At 39.7% G+C, this 20,866-nt stretch overlaps 1 protein-coding gene across 3 annotated transcripts; it reads left to right on the top strand.

The window, feature by feature from the left end:
• Positions 1–22: 22 nt before the first annotated feature.
• Positions 23–20,474, top strand: OSTF1 (osteoclast stimulating factor 1). 3 transcript variants are annotated; one of them, XM_069776640.1, is made up of 10 exons: positions 23–213; positions 10,196–10,242; positions 10,887–10,937; positions 11,023–11,086; positions 14,048–14,101; positions 14,556–14,663; positions 15,131–15,180; positions 15,297–15,375; positions 15,843–15,941; positions 17,102–18,717. In XM_069776640.1, the coding sequence occupies exons 1-10, from the start codon at positions 180–182 to the stop codon at positions 17,227–17,229; spliced, it is 714 nt and encodes a 237-aa protein (XP_069632741.1). In that variant the 5' UTR covers positions 23–179; the 3' UTR covers positions 17,230–18,717. The 3 variants fall into 3 exon arrangements, with proteins under 3 accessions (XP_069632741.1, XP_069632742.1, XP_069632743.1); XM_069776641.1 differs by lacking the exon at positions 17,102–18,717 and adding an exon at positions 18,724–20,474 and having other exon boundaries at positions 26–213; XM_069776642.1 differs by having other exon boundaries at positions 27–213; positions 10,891–10,937.
• The last annotated feature ends 392 nt before the right edge of the window (positions 20,475–20,866 follow it).

Below are 20,866 nucleotides of genomic sequence, written 5' to 3'. Positions count from 1 at the left end.
CCCCCCCGCCCTTCCTCCCTCCCTCTCTCCCTCCCTGCCGCCGCCCGCCGCGCACCGCTCCCGGGAGCCCGGCTAGGGCTCGCGCTGCCGCCCCCCGCGCCCGTCTGCCGCGGGCCCGCTCGCAGGCAGCCGGTCGCCGCCCCGCCGCTTCCCCGTCCGCGCTCGGGCCGGCCCCAGCCATGTCCAAGCCGCCACCTAAACCGGCCAAGCCAGGTAAGGGAGGGGCCCGGCGGCCCGCCCCGCCGCCTCCCGGCCGCCCCGCCGGCCGCCCCCGGCCGCGCGCAGTCGGTGCGGGGCGCGGAGCAGCCCGCTGCCCGCTGACACGTGGACGGTTTGGGGGTCGGGTCTGGGCTGTCAGAGCAGGGAGCCCGGCCGGGGCGGGGGGCAGCGGGGCAGGGCCGGGCCGCCTACCCCTTCCTTTCCCCGCCCCGCCGCCATTAACCTCCGCACCGCTTGCTCGGTGTCGGCCGGGGAGGCAGCCCCTTCCGCGGCGGAGCCGCCCTCGGCACGCAGGCGTCGTGCCTGGGCGGGATGCCGCGCCCGCTCTGGCTCGGGAGAAGGTTCGAGAGTGCCCCCGGGGCAAGGCCGCCGCCCGGGGACAGACCCCCCCCCGCTCCCTCCCGCCCGTCTCTCGGGCTTGCGCAGAGCCCCCTCGCCCCGGCCTTCCGCCTCTGAGGCGCGGCTGAGGCCCGGGGGCTGTGGTGCCCGCGGCCGCGCCACCGGCTGCTGGGGGGGGAAGCTTGTGTAGGCTGAAGCGCACAGGAAACCTTTCAACCTCTTAAGAAACAGGTGTCGAAATACTCTTGAGGTTTGCCCTGTGACTGCCTGGACTAGCGAGACGGGCATGAAAGCGGTTTTCTAGTCTGGTCCCATGCTACGTTCTCCTTCTCCCATGGCATCCACTGCTTTCCACCGTAGGGCTCCCAACAGCAAACTCTCAGTGCGTCTGCCCTTTGACGTTCTGGTGCAAATGTGCGTGTTGCCCTTCCTGGTGCATTTAGTCATCGATGCATAAATTTTTTGCTCCTGCACCCTTTCCAGATAGATTCAGTGCAAAGTTAGTTCCAAAAAATCAGTGACAGTCACAGATTTTTCAAAGATGATATTGAAAAACCTTTGGAAGTTGTGGGGTTTTAAACCTTGGAATAGAAGTGGCATGTTTCAGGTAAATGTACATTATTGTGTCAAAATTTCAGTCATTAGGTTTAGTTTTTTAAATAAGGAACTGATCTGGAAAATGCAGTTGCTGTTTATCAAGTGTGTGTATCATCTCCCGGTACGAGAGGTTAAATTCTTACTTTAAAGTTAAAAATTCATTGGGAATGTAATTAAATAGATAGGACTAGTTGTTTTCTCCCAAAACATGATTATCTGATCCCTAAATACATCTGAATTTCAATGTTTTTCACACTTAAAATAGTATTTGAAATACTGACATTTTTAGAAGTAGTTAAGTACGTAGCCTAATCAAGTATTTCAACTAGACAGCTTATAAAACAAGTTTTTAATTGAAGTCAAGTAAGTGCAAACCCAGTTTAGACCATTTAAACCGTCAGTCTCGACCTACCCACACGAGCAAAACCTGGTAAAGCCCTCCATGTGGAGTTTCATCCTTGGGAGAATTTCCTCTGCCCTGTAGTTTGCTAAGCATCTTTGAAAACAGCCTACTTGAAATGAAAAAGACAGTAACAGAAGCATTGCTGTTGTGGACTCTCACTGAAAACCCATACTGAGGAAATCTGTGGGCTTCTGAAAGGGTGTGGTGTTGCTCCTAACAGCCAAATGTGTAAGAAGAGTAGATTTTTCCAGTGAAGCTGATAACTCAGTTTTCTAATTTGCAAAAAGATGAGTTAAATTTAACCTAAGATTCTTAAGGAGTTAAAGGCTATAGTCCTACCTAACCTGCAGGAGCTAAGTCAGATGAGTTACATCTAATACTAGGTGTCTCTCGCTAGTTTGCTGGGGTGCAGTTTTGTGGTATGCTTGATCTGATAAAATGCAGATTGCTGTCAAAAGGACAGGTTACCTATCCTCTCCACACCTCCACCATCCCCTGTCCATTCCATTTAGTGACATGACAAGCTGGATCGGTGCTCTGACTTTTTATGTTGGGTTATTTCTATGTCTAATGAACTTGCTGAGCTCGTTTACCTTTTGAGTGCTTGACACAGCAAAAGGAAATGGGTAGAAATAAATGGCTGAAGAAGGAGGAGGAAGAGAGTAAGACTCTCTTGGTAGTGGCTTTCGGAGCTGATTAAGGGTAATAAGATTAATTTTGCCAAATCCCTAATTTTTGAAGAATGAAAGTCTTATGGAGGCTGTTGTGTTAATTTTTTTCCAAGGCATTTTCAGGAACGGACTGTCTTCTAGCACACGCCAAAAATTTTCTGTAGTCGTACGACTGGCTTTGTTCTGTCTTTAATATCAGTTATGTCAATGGTACTGTCATTGAATCTCTCAGGGTTATAGATGTTAAAATGTGCTAATTAAAGACAGATAAATACAGGAACTGCATGTGGTGAAATAGTTGCTACAGCAGCGTAATACTGTCTCTTTTGGCAGCTTTTAGACTGCAGTTGGTGGAATGTCTTGGTGCATTTGGTCAAGCTGTGTTAATTTTTCTTCACTGACTATTACCAGGTATCCAGTCTATAAAAGGGGCTATAACCTGTGTCAGGGAGCAGCAAACCTGCTTGCCTTGCTGTTGCATTGTTACAGTTCAAGACAGAAGAGAAAACAAGACATTGGTTGCTGTAGTCCTTTCCTTTGTGGTTGGGGGGGGGGGGGGGGAGTGCAGGCTAGATAGAGATGGAAGGAGATAGAGCAGGTGGTAGGCAAGTGAAAATATTTAGTGAAACAAATATTCATCCTTTCTAAAACAGTGAGTGTTCACTGCTCATCACAGGGGTGTTCGGTGTTAAGAGTTGGATGGCTAGACAGTGGGGGGAAAAAATGTGTGAAGGGAGAAAAAACAACTAGCTTTAGCATTGTGTGGTTTTCTTCAGTACATGAGAGCATTTTATCTGACGGAAGGCTCTTCTGTTAATCCTGTGGCATGCACAGCACATTAGGATTTCAGTTAGAGAGATTATTTTGTCATCAATATGTTTTAGACAATCATCTGATATGTTTGTCAACACTTGAGCTAGTATTTTGGGGTCTGTGGTTAGCCCTTGAGTAAGGGGTCATGATTGTTTTTGGAGGCTTTAGAGGGCTTTTAATTTCTAGCGGTTTTAGACTTGGGCTTTGTATTATTATTGTTTTCTAGCTGTATTCTCTGTTTAGAGTTGCTGTTGAAGATACAAAGGAGTGGAGTGGGAGTTGAAAATAGCAGAAACTTTCTCTGTCAGCACTATGCAAGGGTAGGGTTTCCCCTCCATCTTTCAAGAATTCTATTTATGTCTCAAACTACATTATGTGCAGAGTTCATAAACCTCTTAAACATTCTGTGTTGGATGTTAATCCTGTTTACAAAAGTTACTTGCTAAGTCCTTGGAACTTGACAAGCTATATTGGCTTCTGCTAGTTGTCTCCTTGAACAGTGCTCTCTCTGATTATGCATTTTTTTATTAGAGCCTTACACAGTGTGCAGCAGCAGCTTTGGGGAGATGAAAGTGGTATATTAATATTTTAAAGAGACCTTACTTAATTTCATATTCAACAGATGGAGTAAAGATTTGTTGATCCTGGCCTAGAGTCCACACATCATTTACATTTTATGGAGAAAGACCAGCCTTTGTCCCAAGGAAACTACAGTTTTAAATTATTCCAACTGAGGGGAAGGGAGGCAGGAGGAAATATAATGTATGTAACATAAAGGGTTACTACCTTAAAGTAGCTTTGTTGACTTTGCAGCCACTCATAACTGTCACAGTTAAAAATAGAATTCTGAGTATAAGTATTTAGTTTGAATCACAATCAAGTTCACTTCACCTTAATTCTTAGATAAAGTAGGAGCTGTGACCGCATTCGCAGGAGCAGTAGACCTGCATTGAGTCATATGCCTAAGGTTTTCTTGAAGTAGGCTTAAATTTGGCTTAGGTGGTGGTAGTTTGGGTTGTTTCTGTAGTCAAAGAAAGATTTCTGTTAGCTAGGGAGACGTGAGCATGTGAATGAAGGGAGTTATGCTGTGGTCGTCAGCTCTATGGGGAGGAAAACATCAGAGGAACAATTAAACAGTTCCAAGTCTGATTTCAACATGAATTTTAAACTTGCATTTGTGACCCCAAACCCTCCTCTTACTGCAAGCTGCTGTGGCCACAAACAAGCTTCCTACAAGTGAAGGCATTCTGTGTATTTGGAGAAATAAAATTATAAGTAGTAGAAGATTTCAGCATCAAACTGTGCCAGCCAAAATTAATTTGTGAAATTGTGTTCACATACATCTTCTGTGAGAATATTCTTAAATTCTGATTTTCTGTAAACAAATGCTATTTGTTCCTTCCACACCAGCTACTGACTGGTGGAGTCCATGACTGTTCCTGGGCTACCCCAGTTTGTCATCTACACTGACACCAGTCTACCTTTTGCATTCTTTTCAACATGTCCTTAAACAGATTCCTAGGCTTTTTTGTTTGTTTAATACACCCTCCCCCCTTCCTCCACTCTGATTTGTATGCCCTATGTTCACTTCCCCTTTCTAACAACCCCTCCTTAGAAGTGGAAGATGGTTCTCTAAACAGTGGGGACTCCACTTTTTTCTCAGTTGTGTCAATCCTTAAATGCTGTTGTACTCTGTTGTGTCTCTGTGCAAGACCCTGTGATCAAAATGCCAAAATCCAAGCTGCACTCCTGTAAAACGTATTTCCACTACTTTTATTCCTGCTTGAAGATCTGGGTGTAAAGCACCTTATTTTCCAGTTCCTGAGAAGCCAGAAAAAAAGTTTCAGTCTGGCCATAATGTCTCTCTAATAAAATTGCCTGTCTCCTAAGAGACATGCAGATCATAAAATGAACATCTCTTTGCTTACTAAAGCAAACTGCAAGCATATTGCAAATTATTCTGATCTGCAGTTTACCTTTGTCATTGTCAATTGACCAAAAGATTGTGACTTCAAATTGCTGGTATACAGTGCAAGGCTGTGTAATTCCTTTGAAGGTTCTTAGGCCAACATTGACAAAACAAACACACTGTCCTTCTGCCACCATGCTTTCTGTGATGTCACGCAGAAGATGCCTCTCACTTCCTTCAGAGAAATTCATCTGAACATTTATCAAAATTCATATTCCCAGTTATACATGTTCTGGGAGGAGACTCTGAAACCAGCATAGGCCCTGGAACATGTAAACTGTCCTTTTTCCTCCCACATCCCAAATCTTATGCATATATTCTCTTTTTGGTACATTTGTTACAGCTGGGGATTCAAATCAGTTGTTTTCAATCAAGTTGGTGCTAGAGAGAGTACCTGATTCTCAGCTGCTTCTGTGTAGCCTTAGGGGAGCAAGGAGGAGGATGGCTGATGACAGTTAGCCCAGGATTAGCTTGAACCTGTATGGGAGTTGATAGACTTGAAGTTTTCTAATTTATCTGTAGATGACCATGGCCAATTCTGATTTTCTAGAGCACAGAGATTATCCCATTCTTTGTATTATAGGCACTGATGGTGCTTTGTGACACCCAGTGAGTCTGTTTGTTTACAGTAGGTTAATTATTCTGATTTTTATGATAGTCTAGAACTGCTCACTCTAAATATAGCTAATGAAAAGATGCTGCATCAAGATGAATATCTGATTTGTAGAACCTTGTTTGCATCAATGAGATGTGATTATGTCTGTCTAAGGCAGACGAAGCAGGGTGTGAAATGCTAACAAAAGACTCCTATCACTCCACTGGGGCCAAGCCTTGGTAGCTCCTGTGAACATTGGCTTACTGCCATGATTATTTTCTTAATTAAAATAAATGGCTCTTGCACAAAGTACTTTTTTTTTTTTTTTTTTCTTCTGCTGGAGGAAGTAAGGTAAACTGACAGCTAATGAAATTGCTTTCCCTCCCCTTTGGTGCTGGAAGTTCAGCCTAACTCAAAATATAAATAAGTAATGCCATGGATGGGTGGGTCCTTCCCCCCCCCTTTTTTTTTCTTTTTCGAGTGAAAGCAAACAAGGAAAGCAGAGAATGGTTTGGTGGCAAGTTGAGTAAAAGGGGATTTTAACGCTAGTGTCTGTAGTGGTACAGAGAAGCTGGTGTAAAAGAACTGAAAGGAAGTGGAAAAGAAAAAGCATCACTGTGGGAGAAACAGTAACTCCTTGTTGTGAAAACACTTAGGGCTTCTTTGGAAACAATCTTCTGTTAATGATACTGCAATTAATTAAAAATAAACCTCAAAATTGCTAGGAGGAAACAAAAAGCTTCTAGTCTCTTGAGAAAATGGTCTTTTTATTTATTACTTTGTATTACAAAGCACAGCAGTGATCTTGTTTCAGTTCAGTACATATCAGAAGCTGAATTTTTAAGCTGCTGTTACTTTTTAGCACCTGTTTCTTTTCTTTTATGCACTTAGCTGGGAGAGGGTCATATTAGAAGTTGCCTGTTTCCTTTCCTCATAAAAGCATAACTTATAGAAGTTATCCAAAATAATTTGAAGGGTGTGAGGTCAGCCCAGCCTGATAAAGCTGTTTGGTTTATGTTGCTGGTTAGAGGGAATTGTTAGTTTGACTCCTTTATCCTGTTGTGTTGCTGGGGGAGAGTTTGGCAAATTGTGGCTTGGGGAGTTTGTATGCTGAGAATATTTGTATCTGTTTAGTATGTGTAATAAGTTATCTTTTTTTATTTGTCACATAGTTGTTTTGCAGATGTTTAATACAAATTCCATGAGAAGGGAGAAGACAGTCTTGTGGCTAAAGTGTGGGTTTGAAAAGAATCTTTTAAATCTGTCCCTGTGCTTAGAAAAAGGTTTATTGTGGGACACATCACTGCACTGTGCCTCCATTTCCTTTCCTTTTTAAAAAGGATACTCCCCTCATTAATCATGCTGAGAAAAGTCATTAATGTTTGCCTGGTGCCTTGAAATCTTAGTTACATGTGTCTTCTGGATTCCAGTTATTTTTGCCCTCTAGAAGTACAGGGTGGGGAGGTACAGTCAGTCAACTTCCAAATCAGTGCTTATGTATTATTTCTCCATCCTATATGAATCTTGCAATGTGGTTTGTAGTGGAGAGATGGTAGTAAGGGAAAGCACCTGAGGACCTCCTGTGCTCCCTAAATTTTTGCTTATTCCAAAGGACACCTGCTAATGCAAGCTCTAAGTCTGTCTGCACGCCTAGGGATGGGCATTACTAGATAAAAGTACTTCAAGTGATTACAGGTACTCATGTGCCTAGTAAAATACAATTTGTCGGTATTTGCAGAACAAAGATTCAAGTCTAATGTACCCTTTGTGTCCTTAAATTTTGTTATTTTAAATCTTCTAGACTGATACTTTGCGTTAAAATTTGGCACAAATAATTGCCATGCCAAGTGCTAAAGTCCTGTTCTTGGCTCTTAAATGCAGCAATATAACAAGCCTTCATGTCTGTTTATCAGGAAATATTTAGAAGATTGGTGCCAGTAATGAGTAGAGCTTAACTCCCATATAAGGTGCTGTAAAGTTAACCAGACCTGCAGTTCTACAGATGCAAATCTGTACTTTGTATTTCATCACAGGAAAATGTTTTAGAATGTGTTGTGCTGTGTGTGACACCACAGCTTGACATTTGGGGAAGTAACTGTCTGTTTCAGTTGTATAGCATTAAAACAAAACAAATCCAAAAAGACAAAAACCCACCACAAAACCCCCCACCATTAATTGCCTTTTGTTTAAACATGTCAGCAAAGCTTCTATCAGCATCAGTGTTTCCATTCTTTTCTTTCCCTTAGAGTGTGGTAGGTTTAGAAAACCTGTTGACACAGATGCAGTACATTATTACAGGAAACACATACAACACACATCTATATTTCTTGCTTTTCCCTATCTTCTGTATTCTCATTTCCCCTTTTAATATTTCTTACTCTTCCCTTTTGTTGTCCATTTCCTCCTTTTACTTACATAAAACCTTGAAAATTGGTGGGTGATGGTTAAAGTTGCCAGAGTCATCAGTGTGCAGTTCTGTCTTGCATTTTTCTGTCACCTATGTAAGAAAGCCAAGCAGAAGGGACAGTATTCCATGTCACACATCCCATTCTCTTTTTTTTGTTTGGCTTCTCCCCAGCTGCAGTTCAGACATTTCATTCTGAAGCTCTTAGGACAAATTACTGTCTGCTGTCCTTGTTCATAATTTCTATATGGGTAATGAACAGAACACAGGTTTCATCCTTTTTAGCTGTTGCTATAGTGCAGGTACTTAGTTTCTGAGGCAAAGGCCTGAGAAGTGTTGGACCTTTTATGTCTAGGAAGTGGCTGCTGTGTGAGAGAGAACCAGTAAAGCCAAATTGAAATTCTATGGTGTTACTAAAAAATAAGATCTGTAATGGGGGTACAGTTACAAATTGGAAGAAGAATCATGTATAGAGTGTTTACATGCATTTGGCAATCTAGCAAGTTTACACAGATTATTTTCGTGGTGATACTTTTACATACACTTAGCTCCAGAAAAGTGTAAGACAGAGGACTACAGAAATGTTTTGCTTCATAGTTACGCCTTGGTAAATACCACTTCATAAACATATGCTGTGGCATGGCTCTTGCTAGGGAATATCCAGAGGTATTTGAAAACATCTTTTGAGAGTCACCCCAAGACTGTGAGGTATGCTGCAAAACGGCAGCATATACAGTTGAGTACCATCCTCCCTTCTCAAGCCTGTCAGCATATATACATTTAGACTGACATTTCTAAAGCCCTTAAATTAACTTTCTAAAATGATCACTATTGTGGGTAGGCTTTAGATACTGGGGTAATAAAGGCTCCATCTGGCAAAAAACAGGCAAAAATTTTGTAGCAATGGTGGTTCTTTACAAAAGGGTAAAGGCTTATTCTTGAGACATAAGGAAACCTGCTCTCTTGTTACTCAGTTCTCTCCATACAATGTACTACAAAAGATTTTGTGTGTGCACACTTTATTGTACAGTACTAATCTTTGACAGTAAGTTCATAAGTTTGTCTGAGGATACAACATAGCCTCAGCTAAGTGTGGTCTAAGTAATACATTGTCCTGATGGACCAAATACTGCTTTAATCACAAGTTAATCGATATAAACATGTGAAGTGTAGTGTAAGAACCTGAAATACAGCTACATACTTAACATGTTTAAAAGTAAACAAACCTACATACTTAAGACTTCAGATATTTAAAAGTAAACAATACAGAACAGTCTGCATAATATATTTCTCCACTGAGTTCAGTGGACTTCAACAGTTCAGCTAATAAAATTATGTAACATAGATGTTTCTTCTCCTGTACTCACCTTTCTGCTTTCTTTCATCAAGACTTTCTGCTTGGTGTTCTTGAAATGTACCTTTATCGAATTTTTAAAAAAAATGTTTATAGAAATGCTTCTTTTGCAGTTTATGCAATTAAATTTGTACTTCTCTGCAGTAAGGTTATCTTTTCTTGGCTTGGATGCTGCTGACAATGTCTTCAAAACTGCCCTATTAAAATAAACATTGCCCACTTATTAGAATTGTAAACACTATAGCTTATTTTAAGCATCTGAACAGAACACCATATCAGTTGTACATTCCATAAATAGGACTTGGTGACCATTTGTCATTTTTCTTAAATGCAATGATTCTGTGCTACTACATTATTTTCCTAATTAGTAACAACTACAGGTATGTATGAGAACATTGCAGATATTGGTCATTGCTTTGTTTCTTTATTCTTTCCTTAATTCTGTATCACTTGACAAATCTGATAGTATTAATAAAATATATACAACTTGTATGAGTGTGTATAAGGGTGTATATGACCGAAACTAACTTTGCCTCAGAAATTGATGGCAACAGTTGACTTGCATGGTGACCTATGAAGACCGTATTAAGTGTGCACAAGAGGAAGCTTGCATTTAGCTGACCAGTTGGCCCATTTCCTTCAGAACCTGTGCTGCTGGGTTGAGTCTTTTCATCATGATTTTCATTGACAGAGGCATAGCACAAATTCCTTCAGCAAGCAGCTTTAAGGGTTAAGGAAAGGAATTTATTTGGATTTGAGGGCTGTATGTATATGCTGTCTTTAGAAGTCATGGTACTGATACTGGTTTGTTGGTCTTTTTTCTTTTTTCAGGGCAGGTTAAAGTGTTCAGGGCCCTGTATACATTTGAGCCCAGAACGGTAAGTATATCTAGATTTTAGGGTTTTGAGAAGCTTAATTTTAATTTTGTCTATAATAGCATTTCTTCAGTTCTGCTAGGGTTGGCCTATTAGACTTGCTGTACTATGTTTTCTGTGAAAAAGCCTGTTGATGGATATCGGTTCTTAATGTGACTAAACCTGTCTGATTAATCATCACTTTCCTTTAAGTCCAGCTCTTTTTTAAAAGCAGCATGCTTTGTCCTCTAGCATCACTTACCTGCAATCTAAGATCAGCAATCTAAGTGATGTTTTTCTTTTCTTCCAAAGGCAACAAAGATAATTGAGAACTAAGAGATTTGATGAACTGGCACCAACCAAAAAGAGAATGAAGTTAACAAATACAAGATATATTTCACTGCTTTTTTTGCACAGTGCTCTGTTGGAAAGGCCACAGTCTTTTTCTTTAGTTCTCACGAAGGTGTTGGATCCAAAAAGTTAGCTGTAGGCAAGTCAAACTGTAGTATGAAAGACTGTCAGGCTGTTGTCTAGTTGCTACAGAATTTGAGTTATTGTTCTTTTGAAAGAAGAGCTGAATGTGTTCTACTTTATCCAGGGACTTGTTTTACCTAAGTAGACACACTCAGATTTTTGTTTACTTTTCCTTTTTTATTTTTTTTTTTAAGCCAGATGAACTGTACTTTGAAGAAGGAGATATTATTTACATCTCAGATATGGTGAGTCTACAAGACGTCCCATATAGACTGAATACTTCTGAGATGTGGCTTATCCTTTCTAAAATATTTTCCTTTTTCTCTGCAGAGTGATACAAATTGGTGGAAAGGAACTTGCAAAGGGAGAACTGGACTAATTCCAAGCAACTATGGTAATGTCTAGAATATTTTCATTTGGTAAGATCATTCACAGTCAAAGGAAATCACTAAATAAAAATAACTGTTACTGTTCAAAAACTGATCACAGTATTGGCATTTGACAGTCCTGTACCACAGTATTTCAGAATACACCTGCGATACCAGTTACCACTGTACATCAGCAGTGGACAGGCTGTCTTTTGTTTTTTATAACCTAGGTACAGCTTGAGTTTGCCAAGTGTTCATGTTTCTGGTTGTGCAGGTTAACAGCAAGAGACGCTCTCAGTTTTGAGGGTAAGAATGCTTGGAGCTAAAGGATGGTTTTACAGATGGCACATGAAACTATAGGCTTGTATTCTTGATACCCTCAATGAATATACTGCAGTTTTTAAGATCTTCTCATTAGCAGTATCTTGGCTATATTCCCTCAGTGTGTACATTGCCTTTTTTTTCTAAGTAGACCTAAGGATGGACAGCTGCAGCCTTTAGTAGCTTTGAGATCAAGAAGTCTGATACAGTGTGGGGTGGCTTGTTACAGAGATAGGTAATCAATACTGGGTTTGTTAAGTAAATATGCATATGGACAGGAAGCTAAAACAGATTGTGAGCAATTCTGTAGACCTCCTTTGCCCGCACCCCCCCCCCCCCCCTTAAGAAATAGGGCTGTTTTGTTTGCCATTTGTTACTTTGTAATGAATATATTCAGCCACAGAAAACATTGGGGTTTGGGGGGATTGCACCACGTTAAATATCCCATACCTGTTTGGACTGACTAGAAACTGCTTTTTCAGATTCAACTAAAATCACTTTGAAAAGCTGTGAGTACAGACAACACAGCACAATTCTTCCAAGTCCTCCCAGGAAATGTAGGCAGAGTAGCAGTGTCACATGACAGATTGTGTCAGAACTGCTAATAATGTTAGTAACTGTGGTTGCTTCATGCTGTCCCTTCTTCCCTAGGAGACATTATGGTAGCAATGCTATGATTCCCTGCCCTGACTTGTAGTTAGTAGAAATATGTTCACAGAAGCCTGTGGTTGTTATTGAGACCATGGCATTAAATGTCAATTTAGTTTGTGACTTCCAGACTGATTCTGCCATCTGCCAGAAGTGGTCAGTGTTAAAAGAAGAATAGTTTACACATGCTTACCTACACTCAACTTTCTTTTGAACATTGAAATGTGTTATATTTAAAATAAACCCACCAACTTACTAATTCAGTTTGTGTTCCCATTGAGATCATTTGGAAAAGTTGCTTCCAGAGTGCTTTACTGAAAAGTTACCTGAGCAATGGTTTAACTTCCATTTTAGGCCAGGCAGGGGTGTGTGAGGTGGTGGTGTCTCTGCACATTCGCAAAAATTTCATGTGTAAGCAGAAGAGAAGCCTTTGCAGACCCTAAAAACAAAGAGTACCAGGAATGTGTCTTCTGATTTAGGCAAATTGTGCAAAAGCCCCAGAGAGGCCTGCTTCCGCTGGTTGCCACCCATTAGGACTGCCTAGGTTTAGTCTTAACCACTGAAACACTGTGATCTCCTGTGCTCTTCCACAACCTTTTTGTAAAAGGCGGAGACAGACATGAAACTACGACCTGAAACTACTGAGTCTCTGGTGGGGTCTTGTGCTCCATCTGCTGGGCTTGAAGTAACACATCTGAAAAGACTGTGAACAGAAAAGCTGAAGATGACAGAATCAGTGTATCTGTATTAAAAATACTTATTACTGCACTTTGGACAAGAATTTTCTAAAGGCAAAGTCATTTTTAGGCTTTTGAGACAGTGTTAATGTTAATGCTTTGTACTGTGCACAACAAGCACTGTTCAATATGATGAGCATGTTCTGCTTGTGTAATGACTGCTCTGGGACTGGCTTCTCCCACTCTGATTTAGGATTCTGTTCACTGTTTGTTCAGATTGTTTTAAACCGAAATACCAGAATCTAGCATTTGGGTTTTATTTTACTCACAGCTAGAGAGTTAAGCATGTGAAATCTTGCAGTTACAAGCATTACGGGAGGAATACACACTAAAGTAAGAAAAGATCTAGATAGGCCACAACAGTCTTGAGACTTTTATTTCTGGTAACTCATGTACATTGTATTTGCCTGTATTGCACCTGACTACAGTTAACAGTTTGATCTGAGGAACACCCTTTCACATTCTCCCTGCCTTCTGTAACAAGCCATAGTACAAGGGCATAGAGAGCCCACTCATCTCAGATTGTACACTGTCCTTCTTGGCTGTATCCTTCGTAGTCACAGTGTTTGCTACCTGAAAAAGAAGATTTTAAAAAAGTTTTCAGATCGTGGTCCCACTTGCAACTGTTTCACAGTGCTGTTCAGTTTCTTTTTGCTGGTGCAACAGCACAGTGACCAGGAACTGTTTGTGACTCCTCTCTAGTAAAACCTAAAGCTTGTGAGATGAAGAAGAGGTCTACAGAAGCCTGAACTCCAATCTGCCCATCACTACATTCATTGTTTAAGCAGTTTTGATTTGCAGACCTCCTGCAAGTTTTCCAGGGAAAATAAAAAATCTCTGTAAAACAAACAGGAATCCTATTGACAGTGGATTTTTTTAGTTAGCCTTCACAGACCTGTGGGAAATAATTCACTCATAACTACAGATGGCAAGCTGTAGGGTGAAAGCCTAGCCACATGCAACTGCTCAAAACCATCTTACAAGTGTAGAAAGGGAAGTAACAACCGAGATGAAATATTGCCAGATTCCCAGTGGCTTGTAACTACTGATCAATTTGATGCTGTTCTTTGAAGTTTTCACAGGCTCTCCTCTGAATTGCTTTCCCATACACAGGAAATTGAAGTCCATCTGACTAGTCCATCACTCTCAAATCCCTTTTCACATTAGAATCAAATACGTATTACTGGTTCTTCTGGAATAAATCAAAGTTTTATTTCCACATAGGCATCAAATATCTGTTCAGTTTCAGAAGTAGTTAGAATTTACTCTGTTTCATTTCAGTGGCAGAGCAAGCTGAGTCTATCGATAACCCACTGCATGAAGCTGCCAAACGTGGTAAGTGTGATTTGGGTTCTAGTTGTGTAATGTTAAAGGATGATGTGTTTTCTTTCTGCTAAAATAATAATACATTTGGAATGAACATGTCCTGTCTGTTTTGGTTGTCTGGTATCTTGAACAAGTTATCTGGTAAGTTTTGCAGCTTTCAGAAGCTGAGCTAGTTTACAGCCTGGTGGAATTGCCACTCTGTGACTGTATACACAGAAAAAGAGTTTGGTACCATCCATTTAACTACATAGGGATGTAAAGGTCTTCTGGGAGTGGAAGAAAAGATGTTTGGTATGACTTGCACTGGTTGTTTTATGAATTATAAATGTTGCTGGTAATTACTTTTTCTCCTCATAAGTTCATAGGAGGGGGGACTGACAACCTTCAGAAAGAACTGTGTGCCTTTAATGGTTCTGTTAACTTTTCAAAGAAAAAAACCATCAAAACTGGATTTGTCTTTCAGGCAACCTAAGCTGGTTGAGAGAGTGTTTGGATAATCGAGTTGGGGTCAATGGCTTAGACAAAGCAGGAAACACAGCTCTGTACTGGGCATGCCATGGAGGCCACAAAGGTATTGGAGAATTAATTTGAAATTACTGTTCTCTGGTTTTCTTGATTTGCTTGTTAGACTGATTGCTAAAATTGCAATACTAAATAATAAAGCCAGATTTTTTTTAATGTCCTAATTTTTTTTTAAAGAAAAGTTAAAGCTAGAAGGGAGGTTCAGCTCCATCAAATGCTGTGTGTTTTGTTGTTGCTGTTGATGTAGGCATTCTAATCAGTGTAACTTAGAAGCAGAGTGGGAAGAAGGACAGACCAAAAAGAAGTGTTGTATTGTTTTGGGTATCTTATGCAGTAGCATTTTTTTGTGACTAATGGTTGTTTGCTCAATGCAGTCTGCTTGTTACAGATTTTCATTGGCTGATTGGATCGCTCTTTCATTGAATCTTAACCAAAATTTATACTATGAACACAAAAAAAGCCTGTTTTGTTTCCACTAAATTTTTCTCTTTATTCTCCCCACCTTGTTTTCTGCAGATATAGTGGATGTTCTGTTTACTCAGGCAAACCTAGAGTTAAACCAACAGGTAGGTTAAACCAACAGACCCTTACAGTAGAGGTGTGATGTTATTCATCCTTCGTACAAGCTGAAAGGTTTTTTTGCTGTATTTTAATCCTGTTGCTTTTCCCTCTAACTCTACAGAACAAACTGGGAGACACAGCTTTGCATGCTGCTGCATGGAAAGGTTATGCAGATATTGTAGAGATGCTGCTGGCAAAGGGTAAAGATCTTCACCAAGGTTTCAACAATCTGTGTAGCAGACTAGATTCCTGAATGTTTATTAATCTGTATTTTTTTAAGGGTTTTCCTATAACCCAGGTACAGTCCTTAGCCAGCTTACCTGCCTGACTTTATAAGCCTTACAGAAAATCCTGGCAGCTGTTTGGAAAGTAGATACCTCACCTGCTTAAGATAAATTTCATCCTGCTTTGCGGACAAAATTAGGTACTTAACCCCAGAACGGCAATGAACATCTGCTTCCTGGAAAGGGAGAGCAGCCAGGAAGTTCCCTAGCCAACTGTAGCTTATGGAAGAGCATCTGCAGTTTTTATTCTGCTTCAGAGTAGTCCACAGATGAGATTCCCTTGTCCATTACTGTTCCACCCATGCTACTGAAACTTGTATCGTAATACCATTGCTCAAGAAATAGCTGGGACTGTTTCATGATGAAAATTTTCTGTTATAAAGGAGCAAGAACAGATCTGAAGAACAATGAGAAGAAACTGGCTTTAGATATGGCGACCAATGCATCTTGCGCTTCCCTGCTTAAAAAGAAACACAGTGCAGGTATTTCTGATTTTGTTATACTGATACAGTTTTCCTTTTTAGAGGACACTTAATGTTTTGGCCAAATATCAATATCTTGATAGCCATAAAAACCACTTGGGAGCTACATGGGCTAGGAGTTGTGTTTGGGATGGTTCACTTGAGCGGGCTAGTTCAGCAGGGCTATGATAGAGACCTGTGGTTTATTGCATTCAATATTGCTGATTCCACACAACATGCTGTCTTTTGTCAGCAAGAGGCAGGAGAGTTCAGAGATGTAGAGAGACAGAAAGAAAGCAAGGATGGAAACTGCTTTAAAAGTAGTATACCACAAGGGACATGGTATCAGAGTAAAACAATGTCATATGTTCCCCCTTACTGCTGTCTGTTCTTCCAAACTAAGCCAAACAAACACCAATAGATGCTTCTCTTTTATTTTCATACTGCTAATTTTTTTACATTTCTTATTTCGATGTCTCCCTGAGTGACTCTGTAATAGAGAAATAAAGAAAGAATACTTTCAGGTATTTATCAAAGTTGTCTCACTGCCTCCCACTTGTGTTCATCTCTCCTAATGGCACAGTGTCCATGTACAAAAGAGTTAGAGATACATGGCTATTTTAAAAAGCTGAACAAAGACTGAATATTCAGTGTGACATAATTAATGTTACCTGTAGCTTTCAGGAGGCTGAAGTTAGGGTAGAAACCCTAGGTGAATTACACATTAAATGAGAAATTACTTAAAAACACAGGCAGAGTTACAGCTTGTATCAGTGAGATACGCAGTCTAGCCAACTGTATTGTCACAGGGCTAGTGAGAACAGAGGGAATACTAACCTGTGGGTGATTAGTGGTTATGGGAATTAAATGTTGGAATAGCTGACTGCAGCTTTAGAAGGCCAAGAAGAGCAGTTGCAGCAAAAATACTGTCCAACTTTTTGATAGAGGTAATATCAGGATTTTCCAGAAAACCTTGACAAATTATTTCCATCAGTTTTGACTGAAGAAAGCAGTTTTAACAAAGGGTGGAATTTCTTCTGTTTTCATTTTTTTTCTAATGTTAGTTAATGCCTGTTAGGAGCACTTATTTAATCTTTGTCAATTGTAGGGACCTGGTACAGGAGTATTCTCTGTTCTAATGGCCCTAAAAATTATGTTAATGTTTCATTTTCTGATACTAGGTAACTTATCTTCTACTTCTGGTGCACTTGCTTCACTCCAAGTTGATTTTGTTTCATGGCTGACTGATTTTTCATCCTTAGTCACTTCATCTGTCACCAGTCTCTGGTGCTCTCATACACTATCTTGATTGCCTTAAGAGCTGAATTTCTCAGTCTAACTGGAATTTCAGTATTAGCTTTCTTGTTTGTTTTTCTGTCTTAATTTGGCCTTTTATAATCTCTGTGACACCACTGATCTGTATACTTTTGTTGTATTTTGTATTTTCTTGGGTTTTTTTATTTTTCATTTCTGTGTATATTGGTTCTACATTTCAGGATTTCCAAAGTCTGAGTGAAACAATTGTTCTTTTTCAGAGATTCAGTCCTAAATCAGTAGTCTTCCTGTCCCCAGTTTCAAATCTGTTCCTAATAAATATGGTTTTTATCGTAGTCTGTCTATAAAACATTGTTTTATCCAAGGAGGCTTACTTTGCCTCCACTTAAATGTTCAGTTTTGTTTTACATGTATACGCAGACATTCAAATGTCATGATTGCTGAAGTGTATGCTAAGAAATGAAAGCTAGTAAAATCCTGTCATAGAAATGCAAAAAGATTGTGGTGTTTGTGCTCTTGAATGAGGGAATAATTGTTATACAGAAGAAATGGGATTTGTCCTTTCTCGAAGTATGGCCCCTTGAGCACAGGGCTCTAGAATTTCTTTCTTTTCTTTCCTTTCTTCCTTTGTTGCTTCTCCTACTCAAAAAGAAAAAAAAATTCTCTTAGATTTCTTTTATCAAAACAGTTGAGCTGGTCAATTTTAAATCTCGTTTTTCTTCTTCCAGAAGTCTAGGATAACATGGTTATCACTCCTGTGAATTATGTCAGTCTTGTTATGTCTGCATCTGATATTTTTAGTACTTTGTTTTAATACATTATTGCAAAGCTATGGCTGGTTAGGATCTTGTGGTTCCTGGCTTTCAGTAGTACAATATAATATACTTCATATATAATCCATATTCGTATTCCCAGATATTTGAAAATCTGTAGGCAAATAATAATCTATCAGAAAAAGCCCATGCTGTTTATCTCTGTGTTCTCCACGTGCTGCTGCACATCTGGTGAATATACTTTAATACTCCTGTTTTCTGCTCACTATCCTTCAAAAGCAAAAGCTCATAAGTAGATCTAAGAAATAAATATTCAGGAAAAAATCTGGGTGAGTAAAGAGGTAGGGGAGAGGATAGGTGGAATGTGTTTGATTTTAAGCAGAGAATGGCAGCCAGCTAGGCACTCAGAATAAAACCATAGAGGCTCTTCCACCAACTCACCCATCCTTTCCTTTGCTTTTTAAAGGTAATATATACAGAAAATAGAATTAGAGTTCCAACTCTGCTGTAGAGGCTCCAAGGAGCCAGCAGATGGCTCTTGAAGGTCATGAACAGAAGAAATCTTGTACGTAGGAGATGTGATTACTGATTTAGCCCTACCTTTGAGATCCAGATCTACAGCCCCATCTGTGTAGCCCTAACAGCTCTAAATGATAGAGGAATCAGGTTTCTTAGATACTTGTTTGCAAGCATGGCAAATGTGAAGCTTTTTCTGATTTTATTCTGGATTAAGAGAGAGCTTTGTTTCTTTCCAGGTACAGTCCGAACATTAAGTAATGCAGAGGAATACCTTGATGATGAAGACTCCGATTAGCTTTTTTCATTCAGCCTAAAGAACTATAACTTGCATTGCCTATGTCATTCCCAAAACATACCTTTGCAACTGTAAAAATACCTTACTTAAAGTCTTCCAATACGACATATAAATGAGAGGGTGAAATCATGCTTTCCAAAGGAATAATCTTGATGTGTGCCAGTAGATGCCACATTTTAAATCAGAGTTTCTTTGGAATTATCTCACAGAGGAAGTGTGGCATTCCCTTATTGTTGAATGGGCAAAGGACTGCCTTCTACACTCATAGGTTTCATCTCAGGCCTTCCCAGCAAGTGCCTCGTGTCCCTGGAATACGCTTCTCAAACTGCAAGGTCCCTCTGGGACAGCAGGACACCCTTGCTAATGTTTCCCAAAACCTCCCTGGGTATAGGTTCCTTTGTGCAGATAAGATAATACTGGCAGAATCAGTACTGGCTGACAGGCATGAGTGGAGATGCTGTTGTAAAGAGTGACTATCTTTTGCCCACATGGAGCCAGCAAGACAAGGTTTGATTTTTTTTTTTTTTTTTTTTGGTAAAATTTTTTTCCCCCTATTCCTTCCTGTACTCCTTTAAGGGGTAGAATGACATGGGATGATCTGCCCCTGGATGCTTTGTCTTCTCTATTGCTATGGGCCCAATCCCTGAAATGTAAACTCAGGTGAAATGCTTGCTTAAGTCAGTTCTGTTTGAGAAATACACTTAATTTTGGATTTAGTGACTTGATTCTTTTGCTTTTTGAAGTGCATTATGCTGAAACTATTCATAGTGAAAGGAAGACAGAATATTTTTCTATTTATCTTGCCTAATTTTTTTTTTACTGATCTCTCACTTTTTATTTTTTAAAAGTATTCTTATATATTGTCCTAAAGTACCTCAAAGCTTAAACATGTTTGAAGGAATGAGGGAAGATGTATATCAAATATACCACAGGTATCTTTAGAAGAGATATCTGAAGCTGAATAAACATTTTTAAAATTTATTGCTGCTTCTTGTGAATTAGAGAACTAAAAAATGAATTGAGCCACTTTGAATCTTCCCTGCAGAGTTAAAAAATAAGTATGTCCTTCAGATTGCTCAAATAGCTGCAGCCAAATGTTATATCCTACTGAAGGATTGTTCCTTACTGTGATGGTAAGAAAACGTTACAAGTATTTGAGATACAATCTCGTTTTTAATTTTTGTTGCTAACTTCTCTATTAGCAACTTTGACAGATACACTCCAGCGCAAGTCTGTGATATTTAAAAAAAAAAAAAGGCAAAAAAAAAAAAGCTCTTGTGAAAGATTGGGGATAAATGAAAAGCTCTTGCAAAAGATTGGGGATAAATGAAAATCACACTAAGTATTTTAGAGATTAAAAGAAGTCTAGAGCACTCTAACATCCCACTTTTAAATATATATATTGAACCAGATTTTTTGTATTTTTATTATCCTGGAAAGAACTAGATACAGGTATAGCTTGTTAAATGAGCACTTACCAAAGAAGGCAGCATTTGATTGACCAGAACTGTGTAAGATGGAGGCGTTGCATAAGTAGTCATCTGCAGATACAATTCTAAACTGTTTAAGTGTTAAAACCATAGAACAAATGTTTTAGCCCTGTGAAATACTGTGATTAACTGAACAGCAATGCTTTGTTTTGTGTGAACCTGAAGATCCTAGAGGGGAGGAAATAAAAACCAAAGCCACCAAGTTTTTCTCTGTAGCTTTCATTAGAACAATTGTTGAACATGACTCATAATAGACACTGTCCTGCTTCACATTTTATCAGCCAGCTGTTTTTACTAGCTCAGACTTTTACCACAGTCAAGCCACATGTTATGTTGCATGCTGTTGATTAACATGATGCCATTTCACTGTGCAAGCAAAAAAGGACCTGTACTAAGGGTAGAGCAGCAAGAAGGTTCAGGTATCGCTTATGTGAGTCTTTTTCCTGCATGCATAAATGAAGCTCACAAGGTTAAAATTCTTCAGTGTCACAGGACATGGAGAGAATGGCTCTTCCCAAGTCACCAGTTTCTCTGTCAAGCTTTGGAGGCAGAATTTGTGTTCATAAATAACTCTTAATGTGATGTCTTCTGCTA

The sequence above is a fragment of the Haliaeetus albicilla genome, chromosome Z, assembly GCF_947461875.1.
Source record: "Haliaeetus albicilla chromosome Z, bHalAlb1.1, whole genome shotgun sequence".
Lineage (NCBI taxonomy): Eukaryota > Metazoa > Chordata > Aves > Accipitriformes > Accipitridae > Haliaeetus > Haliaeetus albicilla.
The sequence above is the reverse complement of the archived record's forward strand: the minus strand, read 5'-3'. Positions and strand labels throughout refer to the sequence as shown.